A 12,209-nucleotide genomic window follows, 5' to 3' on the forward strand; every position below is an offset into this window, starting at 1 on the left:
CCGGGCCGGCTGCGCCCGGCGAGCGCTGGCCTTTGTGTGCTCAAGGATTGTGCACCGGAGAGCCGCTCTTTTCAGGGTTTCCTGATCTCGCCCCAAGAATTGCAAAGAAAAGTTTTGCGTGCAAAGGGCCACCAAAGGACGGGCCAACTCGTTAGGGAGAATTTAAGATTTCAATATTAAGGCAAACCGCGACTATAACCTGAGCATCCCCAGTTCCCAACAGGATGCATTTCCTTTCTCGGCTCCAGCGCCAAAGACTCAGGGACGGGTTTTTCTCGGAGAATGAAACACAAATCAGGGACAGGAGAAAGAGGTCGCCCTCCTGGGCGTGGGGCGCACTGAGAGCAGAAGCAGGGCCCGTGGCTGGGTTGACTGTGATTGATTAAGAGCCGCGATCCGGCAGAGTTTACACTGTCGCTCCCACAAAAGTAGCCGGAGGCAGCTCCAGGGCCCCACAAGTCCACCCGAGAGGCGGTCACAGCCCCGCGGTGTGCACCGCAGCGGCGCGCCACGCCCCCCGCAAGTCCCGCCCCGCCAGGTCCAGCTTCCTCCGCTCCTGCTCGCTCCTTAAAACCGGGAGAAGTGGGAGATGCGTGTTGTCTTCGGAGAGGGCGCAAACCCCAGCCATGAGACGCAGGAAGGCTAGGAACTGACTGCACTCCTCGATCCCGCATCACAATCCCAACGCCCGGAGAAAATCTTAGCTTTGCCCGAGCCCCAGGTACCACTGGGCTCAGCAAAGGAGGTACCTTTCTCCGTTCCCCTCCCAGTCCTAGCACTCTTGGTTCTGAAGACGCCAAGAGACTTGCGTGGGTGCTGCAGTCCCTAAGAGCGGGCAGCAGGTGTCCAGGGAGGGCCTCCAGGTTCCCGCCGACCCTCGGGCTCAGCACAGGCCCCGACCCCTCCTCGGAGCCCGCTGTTCCGCGCCGCTGGAGACCGCGCCTCCCCGCAGGTCAGTCTGTCCGCAGCGCCACCTTCCAGGCCCCCGTTTATCTGGGTTCTTGCAGGTCAGGTGTGGTGGTAGGCGCTTTTTAAGGAAACCGAGAGCCACTGCCTAGATGCCTGGCATCACCGGACCGTTATGGGCTGGAGGTGAAGAGGCTGTGCCGAGTCACAGAGATAGAAGCATGCCCTTTCCCTTCTGCCCACAGAGCTTGGGTGGACAGGGGCGTCTTCCGGCCGCTTTTCCGGAGAGCCACCCTGACCAAACCCATGCAAACCTCATCTCCACCTAGGGCCACAGCGGCTGGGGTCTGGGTGTGGGGCGCTCACACCTTTCTCAGCACACCTCAGTGTCCCGCCTCTGCCTTTTTGTCCCCAGCATGGCCCTCAGCGCAGACGACCCGCTGCAGCCGAGCCTGCTGTCCACCCAGCAGACCACGCTCCTGCTGCTCCTCTCCTTGTTGGCCGCCGTGCACGTGGGTCAGTGGCTGCTGAGGCAGCGGCGGCAGCCCTGGTCCTCGCCCCCGGGCCCCTTCCCTTGGCCGCTGATCGGAAATGTGTCAGCGGTGGGCCCGGCGACGCACCTGTCCTTCGCGCGCTTGGCGCGACGCTATGGCGATGTCTTCCAGATCCGCTTGGGCAGCTGTCCCGTGGTGGTGCTGAACAGCGAAAGCGCCATTCACCAGGCCCTGGTGCAGCAGGGCGCCACCTTTGCTGACCGGCCAAACTTCGCATCCTTTCGCGTGGTGTCTGGTGGCCGCAGCGTGGCTTTCGGTCCTTACTCGGAGGCCTGGAAGGCGCAGCGGCGCGCAGCTTTCAGCATCATGCGCGCCTTCTCCACGCGCCAGCCGCGCAGCCGCCGCATCCTTGAGGGCCACGTGCTGGGCGAAGCGCGCGAGTTGGTGGCGATTCTGGTGCGCGGCAGCGCGGGGGGAACCTGCCTCGACCCGATGCAGCCGATCATCGTGGCGGTGGCCAACGTCATGAGCGCGGTGTGCTTCGGCTGCCGCTACAACCACGGAGACGCCGAGTTCCAGGAGCTGCTGAGTCACAACGAGGAATTCGGGCGCACCGTGGGCGCGGGCAGCTTGGTGGACGTGATGCCCTGGCTGCAGCTCTTCCCCAACCCGGTGCGCACCACCTTCCGCGAGTTCCAGCAGCTCAACCGCGCTTTCAGCAACTTCGTCTTTGACAAGTTCCTGAGGCACCGCGAAACCCTGCGACCTGGGGCCGCGCCCCGCGACATGATGGACGCCTTCATCCTCTCCGCCGAAAGAAAGGCAGCCGGGGACTCCGGAGGGGTCGGCGCACAGCTGGACATGGAGAACGTGCCGGCCGCCGTCTCCGATATTTTCGGCGCCAGCCAGGACACGCTGTCCACCGCTCTGCTGTGGCTGCTCATCCTCTTCACCAGGTAAAACCTCCAGGAGGCGTGGGTTGGGGCTTTCTTTCCTGGAGGATGTGGAGCTGGAGGACGCAGTGGGGCTAGAGGATGCTAAGGTCTTAATCAGAGCGTAGATCTTAAGGCTTCTCCCCAGGTCCCCACCCCTCCAAACTGAATCGCGTCCCCAAAGCGACGCGCAGTCAGGACAGGACAGGTGGAGACACGCCTGCACGCACAGCTCACCTGGAGCCGCCAGGATCTCCGCATCTCGGATCTTGTTTCCCGCTCTCTCCTGCTTGGGAGCGGGACACATTTGTGAGCCCCCTGCACCCCCGCCCCCGAAAATCTGATTTTCATAACGCCGGCAAATCAATTCTCACATCTCACTTTAGCGCAATGGGTACACTGTTGGAAGGGTTCCAGGAGAAAGGGAAACGCTGTAAATATGTTAAATAAACACAGCCGGGCAATCGGCACGGATCAGTAGGGCACCCAGCTGGGACTCAAGAATAACCCAGAGTCAGGGATTTGTTCCCGGGCAAAGGCAGCTGGCGGAGGCTGGCTTCCAGGCTAACCGCGCAGAGGCTTTCGGAGGCGGCCAGAAACCAGCAAGCAGGTCTGGATACATAAAACCGCCTCTAAAAAGGAGAACAGCATCAGGTCAAAGAGCAGCTGGAGAGGTCTCTCTTGATGACCAAGAATAACACCTAGAGGGGAGCGTGCCGGGTAGCTAGGAGGCGCCTTCGGCCTCCCTGACCTCTGAGCCGGGCTCTGCAGGCGCCCAGTTCCACCGCGCCCGGACACCCAAGGATTAAACAGGCCCCCGGGTCAGGTTGTCAGACTAAGCAAATTAAAAATAAATTCTACAAGGCTATGTTTATTCTCAAAGATGCTATTGTTTACTTGAAATTCAGGGTTCATCAGGCTACCTGTATTTTATCTAGAATCCCTGTCCCAGGAGCAAATGAGCTTAAAGCGAGTTGCAGTGGCCTAAGGCACCAGAAATCCTGGTTGTGAGCTCAGATTTCATGGGGCTCAAACAGGCAGTCGGGCTGTTGAATAGACCGGTGACCTTGGATTTGGAAGAGAGAGGGCTTCTTCTTATGGGTACCAGCTACATCCTAAATTTCCTTTCATTTTGTACACTTAAACAATTTTGTATACGAAACAATAGCTTTTCGGTTTTAAAATTATAGAAACTCGTATTCGGAGATGGGGAAAGCAAAAATAAAGAAAATCAACCACAGTTCAGGAAAAAATTCCTTCCCAAAACAGATCTTACACATGCCCAGAGAAGCATGTTATCGACTGATTTTTTTTAAAAAATCAGAACGGACCGTAAAAAGCTCTGATTGTAATTCAATTGGGCAGCAAAAGGAAATAAAACAATTTTGGGGTTCAGTTAAATAAAGCTGACACATACTTTTTGCTTCTTTTTAGTGAAAAGACGATGTGGTAGAAATTAGTAAATTTTGGTACCTGTTTCTGATGTGATTCTGTTGAAACGGTCCTGTCTGTTCATTTATGTACTGACTGTGCCTGCTTTCACATTATAACAGAAGGCAGAACTGAGCAGTCTCCATAGGGAGAATTTGGTCTGCAAAATCTGAGGTATTTATTACTTGGAACTTCATGGAAAAAGTTGACAGACCTCTGAAACTTCATGTCAAAGAAGTGATTTTTAACATTGCCCCAATCTCACAACATCTGTGCTTACTTACATTTTTTTTCTGAGTTATGTTAATTGTTGAGGTTTTTTTTTTTTTTTTCCCCTGGGCTTTGGATTCTTTTACTTATTGTAGTGAATATTCTTCCAGTATGTTGTTGTGATAACACATAGGTGATTAGTATCACTTTTTGAGTTTTAATGTTCATCATTTACTCTGCATTTTAAATTTTAGTTGTTGCTCTTTCAATATAATTGTACTTGTTAATTTATTTCTGAAAATACACTTCTAAGCATAAATTATTGAGTTTAAAAATGAGAAGGTGGAGAGAGCAACCTGGCTCTGTATTAAGATGTTTCCAAATGAAATGTACAATTTTATATCTGCACCTAAGTATTACAGTATGTACCACAGTCTTACAAACATTAAGAACTTGCTTTCAAGCTTAGAAAGTACATTCTTTTATCTGTCTTAATTCCAACAATCTTTTAAAAAGTCAGGACAAGAGTCATCTGACATGAAAGGAAGAAAATGGGTCTCCTTTCACTTCTGGCTTTTAACTTGTGTGGGTCCTGGATACTTTTGCTATTGTAGACTATTTACTGTGTAAAAGTTTAAAAATTATATCTTATGGCTACATGGATATAAAAATAAATACATTAAAATTATATATTTAAACATTTTCTCCCTAATAATTAGATTGTTTTTTAGATCTGAAGATTTTTAAATACATGAAAACATTTTTGTTTAAAAATGTTTTTACTTAAAAAGTATTGTGGGCTGGGGTTTAGCTCAGTGGCGTACGTGCCTGCGTGGCAAACGCAAGTTGTGATTTTGATCCCTGGTACCAACAAAAATAAAAAGATAGTTTTGTGGGCCCGGTAGTGGTGGGGGGCCTGCAGGATCAGTTGGCGTGGCCGATGTTGTGTATTTTTAGGCTGAGAAAACTTAAAGAGATTTTTGACTTACTATGAGAAACAGAGTTTTAGCCATGTGAGACTCGTTATGGAAAATATAGTTGTTAAAGCAATCTTATCATTTAGAGCAAAATTAACAAGTGTTTTAAATCCCCACCCCAGAATATTAATTCAGCCACTTATCTAGACAGGCTATTTAGAAAAAGGTGGAGTGAAAATGAATTGTAATTGCTTGTCGATGGAAAAAAGAGTTAATTTTGTTCACTGATGTTTTTCTCCTTCTGAAATTAAAAACCAAACAGATACCCTGACGTCCAGGCTCGCGTGCAGGCTGAATTGGATCAGGTTGTAGGAAGAGACCGACTTCCCTGTATGAATGACCAACCCAACCTACCGTATGTGATGGCCTTTCTTTATGAAGCCATGCGATTCTCCAGCTTTCTGCCTGTTACTATTCCGCATGCCACTACTGACAATGCCTTTGTCTTGGGTTACTACATCCCTAAGAACACGGTGATTTTTGTCAACCAGTGGTCTGTGAATCATGACCCAGTAAAGTGGCATAACCCAGAGGACTTCGATCCAGCCCGATTCTTGGACAAGGATGGCTTCATCAACAAGGATCTGGCAAGTAGTGTGATGATTTTTTCAGTGGGCAAACGACGGTGCATTGGGGAAGAGTTGTCCAAGATGCTGATGTTTCTCTTCATTTCCATCCTAGCTCATCAGTGCAATTTCAAGGTCAACCAAAATGAGCCCTCAAAAATGAGTTTCAGTTATGGCCTGACCATTAAGCCCAAGTCCTTTAAAATCCACGTTTCCCTCAGAGAGTCCATGGAGCTCCTTGATAGTGCTGTCCAAAAGTTGCAAGATGAGGATGCTTGCCAGTGAGAAGCCAGGGGCAAGCTGATATTTTAGAAGTGCTCCAGTCTTGGAGAACAGGAAGGAAAACTAGAATCATTTTAGTTCCTCTTTTATGCCACTATTTAATCAGCCTCTGTGGTGGCCGTGCACTAACTGGCTTGCAGATGAGACCTGTTCCATACTGAGTGGCTCCTCATAAGCCATGGACTATGTCAAAGCTTTGGAAGACTTTTTGAGTCAAAGAATAGAGAGAGCCCATGGAATTTTTGTATACTACTAGATTATTGGTGATAGTTTCTTAAGAAGCATTCTTTGGAATTAAATTTCACCGCCACTACCAACATGCATATACAACTATCTAATGAAGGAGTTTTTCAGTAACTATGACTTTTTAGGTGAATCTAAGATTAAGTTTCTATGTGCAGAAATATATTCCATAGAAAATAGTATTGAGCAACATTTCAGAATATATTGAAAATGCAAAGGCAAGTAGTTTCAATGTAAGATGTGATTGGGGGTGATAAAGGAAAAGGTTAGGGACCAAGAATTACCTTCTCACCTTTTCAGTAAAATAGCTTAGCTAGATTGTAGCTATTTGGGTGGATTTATCTTTTTTCCACTGATGTGCTTTCCCTACTTTAGCATGAATCAAAAAGTCAGTTTCTTTAAAAAAAATGTTACTAGTCAATATAATAATTGTAAGTTTCAGACATTATGAATTTTAAAGTGTGTCACTTTGGTAATCAGTAGAGAGTTTCAGAGGTTCGTCATGAATTTTAGAGTGTCAGTAGTTAAACTGTAAAACTTCAATCTGAAATTGTACTTCTCTTGGTTGCCAAAGTATAGTATTTCAATTATGAGGAAAAAAAAAAAAGACTTTCCAGTCTAGCTTTGATATATGCTTATTTGTACTTATTTCAGTAAGTCTCATGGGTTTAAAAAACCCATGTCACCAAATAGTATTAAGTATATATTATATACATATATGTTACAATGTAGTATGTTAGTATCAATTACTTTCATTAGGAAAAGCTTCAATAACATATGTCTTGAAAAATATTATAAATCAAAAAGTAGAACCAGTCCAATGAAGTATAGTCCAAATACATTAAATGAACCTTATTTTTGACATGAAAACCAAACCAAAGCAAGAGATCTTTCCTTATCCAAGTTTTGAACAATAGACAAATCTCAAAATTATGAGTTAAATGTTCTTGTTTAAATTAAAATTATATTTATAATACAAATTCTCCTTTTGTGATTGGCCCATTAATATGTTCAAATTCCAAGCTCTTGCATGCTTAAATTTAAATTTAATTTAAAATCCAATCTGATTATTGTGTGCCAGTTGAAGCCGGCAGAAATCTGACCAATGTCCTGTAGAAGGCGAGATATCCAACCTGGCAATAGTAAAAACGCCACGTATGTCCAGCTTTTCTTTTCGCTGAGTGATACTGGGGTGTGGACTCTAGTTAAAACTGACTGGTTTCTCTTTTAAATGATTAATGAAAGTTCAGCATTAAGGTCTATTTTTAAATGTCAGAATCAAAAGCTCCTTTGGGAGGTTGTTTTGCAAACAGGGTTGTAAGACAGTGGACTGGGCCAATTAGGCACTATTTATGAGCCATTAGTTTGGTAGTTCAGAAATAAAGCTGGAACAAATGTGTGTATCTGGATTATAGAAATAACCTGAAAACTTTTTAGAAAAGTGATGAAACAGTGCAAAAATACAAAGGGAGGTTCCATATTTTTATTTTCATTGCAACCTAGCTGCCAAAAGAAGTCCTACAGGACACGGTTTGCTGTTTTATGAAGCTATTTGGAATTTCTGTATCAATATTACCAAGGAAGAAGTGAACGATGGTTTTGTATGTGGGTGGTCAGAAGAAAGAAGGGCAGAGCGAAAAGGAAGACAGATGAGTAAATATTTTCCTACCCATTCCAAATTAACCAAAGCACTAAATTTGAAGCAGACATATTTAGAAAAAAGTTGTTTGATGTGCCAGGGTTGAATCTCAAATAAATTTCTAGAAATCCTCAACCCAGCAGGACTGTTCCGTAGTTTGGAATATTGAGTTAATAAACATTTCATATAATTTTATTTTTTATGTTTCATAGTTTTACCTCCTCAATATGAAAACTTTTGCCAGTATTTTTGAAGACATTAAAATCAACTATAGAAACAAGGCTTAGCCAATGTATATACATTTTTTTAGGCACTGGGTAGTCCAAAATACTATGGCTTACAGTGATGTGGGGCTCCTGTAGCCTATTTACTCTGAGATATGTGTAACAGCAAAAATAATCAATTACCAATCCAGATGCCTCATTAATCAACAAGTTCAGATGGGCTATAATCTGTTTTGATGGATATAGGCTTGACTGTCATCTGATGTCTGAGGCAAAGAGAAATCTGTGATTAGATAGAAGTAGGTGGGTGCGTGGAGGTTGCTTGGTTTACTGAATATATTTATCAGTCAAAGGAAGAAAAATAAAACCAAATATGAAAAAAACAGCAACAAAATTTTAGGCCACAGTAATTGGATTACTGGTTTAATCAGCAATCCTCATTTATTTTTCTCCTAGAGATAGACTGTATTTTCTGATTGCTATTAAAGTCAGAACGTCTTCTTCATGTTATCACAAAGTATATACAACATCACAAAGTTATTACAACATCATTTATATTTTAAGACTTTGACTGTTTAAGAAAAGTGCCTTTTTTCTAAAATAAGAAGATATCTCAGGTGTGTTTTGTGGATTATCTTAAAGCTTTCATGTCCCAGAACTTAGCCTTTACCTGTGAAATGCTTCTACACCTGTTCCTCATACTAGATCTATATTAGATCAAATAGTTGCCTAACAGTATGTTTTTAGCTGTGAAACAACTTTGTGGTTAAAAAGATTTTAGTAGATGATTGTAATTCAAGAATAACTTTTTATTTAACCATTTATTATTTTTGTACTTTGTCATGTATACTTTTAGCATGTATGGTAGCAGTTATATGTACATGGTTGTAACCAAAATAGGTTTTGAGGCAACAAAATGTATCTGTTTGATATATCAAATTTCAAAAAAATCTGTATCTGTGTTTATGTATAATGGGACACTATTACAAAAACAATAAAGTCACATTTATAATTTTATGAAGTTTCATTTTACATTGTAACAAATATAGTCTAATGCATCCATTTATTTCTATTATTACTGTGCATTCTTGAACTAAAATATAGCATAATAAATTGATTGCTATTTTAAGATGTTGATCTAATATTTCTGCTTCATCTGTAAAATACAGAACACATTTTTCCTACTCAACGACACACTAATCTCATCTCGTAAGTGTTCCATTCATTCAGTTTTTAAGGTACTTGTGCCTTAATGAGTAAATGTAGTTACTTTTCAATAAAATAGAATGGATGAGAGAATTGCATCGTATACTAGGTGGCAATGTTTTTCTGCTGATCTTTTTATTTGGTAAATTACTTAATGACCCAGGACCTCTACACTCACAGATGTTAGAGCTATACAGTGTCACAGGCCTTATTTGTTCCAGATGATAGCTCCTATTACTGTCAAAACAGGAAAAGAAGCAATGGGGTAAAGATTGATATTCACTGGGATGCAGTCTGATGTGAGAATGCCGCCTATCTGAGAGGAGTGCACCTCCATGGATGTGATCAAGCACATGATCAATCAGAATATCACTGGTGCTTTGGCTTGAGGAGTTCACGGTAACAGTCAAAGGGATGGCTATGAATTAGTTTTGGAGAATGTTCACTTCTTTTCTAGATATGGTACAGAAAGATCTTGGAGTTGGACATACAAGTTCAATATGAGTGAAAGAATTATTTTCATGGGGAAAGGTTCCTTTAAAAAATCCAGTTGGCACCAGGCTTTTGCACAAAATTGTCAAGCAGGGTTGCACTGTACCTAATTAACCAGTACTGCATTGTATAAGCCTGAATGCAGTTGGGAAATAAATGCAGCAGCTTTGGACATAAAATAGATGTGGTCGTTGGAAATTGCCAGAGGTCAGTACTGCAACCTCACAGCCAGTCCACATTTCTACACAAATGCTACAAATGTTAACTGGCTCTCAGCTCTTGATTTTGGCTAAGGGGTTATTACTGCCTGCCCACACCCTACCTCCTGCCCACTTCTGCCCTGCTTTGGTCTCTTATTTATCCTCAGAAAAGGGAGGACAAGGAAGAAAAGGTTATGCATATTGAAATACACTTAAAAGCAATCACTTTAAGCTGGACTTTTTTGGGGTAAGATAATCTAGTTTAAATAGATCTGGGCAAACTATGGGTAACACGTCGTGCTTGTAGCGCCTTCATTTGCTAAGTTACATCCAGCCTCTGAAGAGAAATGCTGTGGTTTTAATAATTTTCAAACTGTGTCAGGAGAGGAAGAAATGGAAGCACTTATGATTTGGGATCACTGTACTAAAATAAACTCTTTAACACATTATTGCACAATGACCTTGCGAGGGAGGCAGCTATATTTGCCAAAATGAATCACTTAGGAACACCTGCATGTGAATTTTCTCAAGAAATGAACGACTTTAAAGCCCACTGCTTCATACCATCGCTTGCCTGTTCCCCGTCTACACATGTTTGCATATAAAGTATAAGCTGCTTTTTTTTTTTTTTAAGACTGTGATTCACAGAAGCTTGACAAGTAACTTACTTTCTCTGTGTAAGGCACATTTCACACTGCATTCAGGGAGCAACTGACATTGTAAAGTTCCAGAAAGAGTCACAACACTGTCCTATTCTGAGAAATGCACCCGTAATTTGTTCTCTATGGGAAAAAATTATACTTTGACTTACAATCTTAAAACATGCATCTTAGAACCTGCCTGGAGCAGGGATCCTTGCCTGAGTCAAAGGTCATCTTCATGCTGGCCTGGTGGCCTGGGATGCAGTCTGATGCAAGAATCACGTCCATCTGAGAGGAGTGCACCTCCATGGATGTGACCGATCATGTGACCAATCAGAATCTTCCTGGGAGCCCATGGGCAACACCAGAGGGGCAGGGAAATACCAAGACATGAACCAGGCGTGTGGCTGGGAAGCTTGTCTTTGCAAACAGGATGCCTGGAGCTGTGGAACTGGTTTTGGACCACTTGAGTGTCCTTTGGGCACTGTATAACACCAGCAACACAGGATGTCATAGCAAAATCTTAATAGTACTGAGATGTTTTTGAGGTCAGGCTAAGAGTCACTGTGCAAGCCTGCAAAATCAGCCTGGCGTCGTCTTTGTCCCTGTTTTTATTCCTGTTGTCCCACCTCTTCCACACACTGTACTCATTGAAGTATGCTTAATGTGTATGCTGTGTGTTCCAGCAAAATTTGAATTTTTTGTATACATGTTAATTTACATGAATACTATAATCACCTCATCCTGTAGTGCAATCTTTTCTTAGCATAATAGTTTAAAGTCACATCCCTTTGTAGTCTTCTGGCTCCTAATTGCTGCCTCATTCCACAGTATTCATTCACTGTGGTCTCTCTGCCTACTCTCTGGGGAATAGATATACATATGGCATTCAATTCTAGGAGTTCCTAAATCATGCTGCAAGGAATACCCTTGTATGTATATGTGTTTCCTGGTGGGCTTATGTAAGATTTGGAACATATACATACCCAGGTTTTTACTTGAAGAGTCAGCAAGTATGAAAATGAAATTTAAATAATACGAGTATGTTCTCCAGAATGCCAGGTGAATTGATCCTCCTTTCAGTGGTGTGTGAGAATTCCTCTGCACCTAGCTCCCCATCAACATATGGCATGGTCTCTTTATTTTATGTGGTATACATCTTCTTGGTAGAAATTATGTACTAAATCAATTTTGTTATTTTTAAAGAGGATAAAGCCAAGGAAAATAAAACAGAATAAAACTAATCAATACAAGCCATGGTACAAAACTTCAAAACAATACAAAATCAACAACAGTTACCAAATTTCTCTTGTTGTCTTCAAAATAGCTGCAGATACCTTCAGACAGTAAAAATCAAACAGAATAGAAACAATACAAACAAAACAATGAATGCAATAAAGGATTTCAAAGCAACACAATAGTAAATCCAAAATAGCTACTATAATATATCTTGCTGTCTTTGAAATAGTTGCTCATGCCATCGGATATAACAAAATCAAACAAAATAACAATAAAACTCAACCCAACAAAACAATGAAAATGATACAGAACTTCAAAACAAGACAATAGGGAATCAACAATGGCTCCCACCCTCAGAAGGAGATCCCTCCTAGATGCCACACTGCATACTGCTGACCTCTGAATAGATGATCAGACCACTGGCCCTAGACCTACAAGGTCAGTGAAACACCAAAACACCACAAGCATCAAATTGCATTTCACCTCAATAGCTACCGTTGCAGCCTCTGTTTCTCCAGATCAGTGGG

The 12,209-nt window shown here is 43.0% G+C and overlaps 1 protein-coding gene across 2 annotated transcripts; it reads left to right on the forward strand.

The window, feature by feature from the left end:
- The first annotated feature begins 601 nt into the window (after positions 1 to 601).
- LOC100719054 (cytochrome P450 1B1) lies at positions 602 to 9,033 on the forward strand. Of its 2 annotated transcripts, none has more exons than XM_003472909.5 (3): positions 602 to 952; positions 1,322 to 2,356; positions 5,213 to 9,033. In XM_003472909.5, the coding sequence occupies exons 2-3, from the start codon at positions 1,323 to 1,325 to the stop codon at positions 5,799 to 5,801; spliced, it is 1,623 nt and encodes a 540-aa protein (XP_003472957.2). In that variant the 5' UTR covers positions 602 to 952; position 1,322; the 3' UTR covers positions 5,802 to 9,033. The 2 variants fall into 2 exon arrangements, with proteins under 2 accessions (XP_003472957.2, XP_013011479.2); XM_013156025.3 differs by having other exon boundaries at positions 603 to 745.
- The last annotated feature ends 3,176 nt before the right edge of the window (positions 9,034 to 12,209 follow it).

Source organism: Cavia porcellus, unplaced genomic scaffold (assembly GCF_034190915.1).
Source record: "Cavia porcellus strain 051 isolate PalLab524CR breed Dunkin Hartley unplaced genomic scaffold, mCavPor4.1 scaffold_1, whole genome shotgun sequence".
Lineage (NCBI taxonomy): Eukaryota > Metazoa > Chordata > Mammalia > Rodentia > Caviidae > Cavia > Cavia porcellus.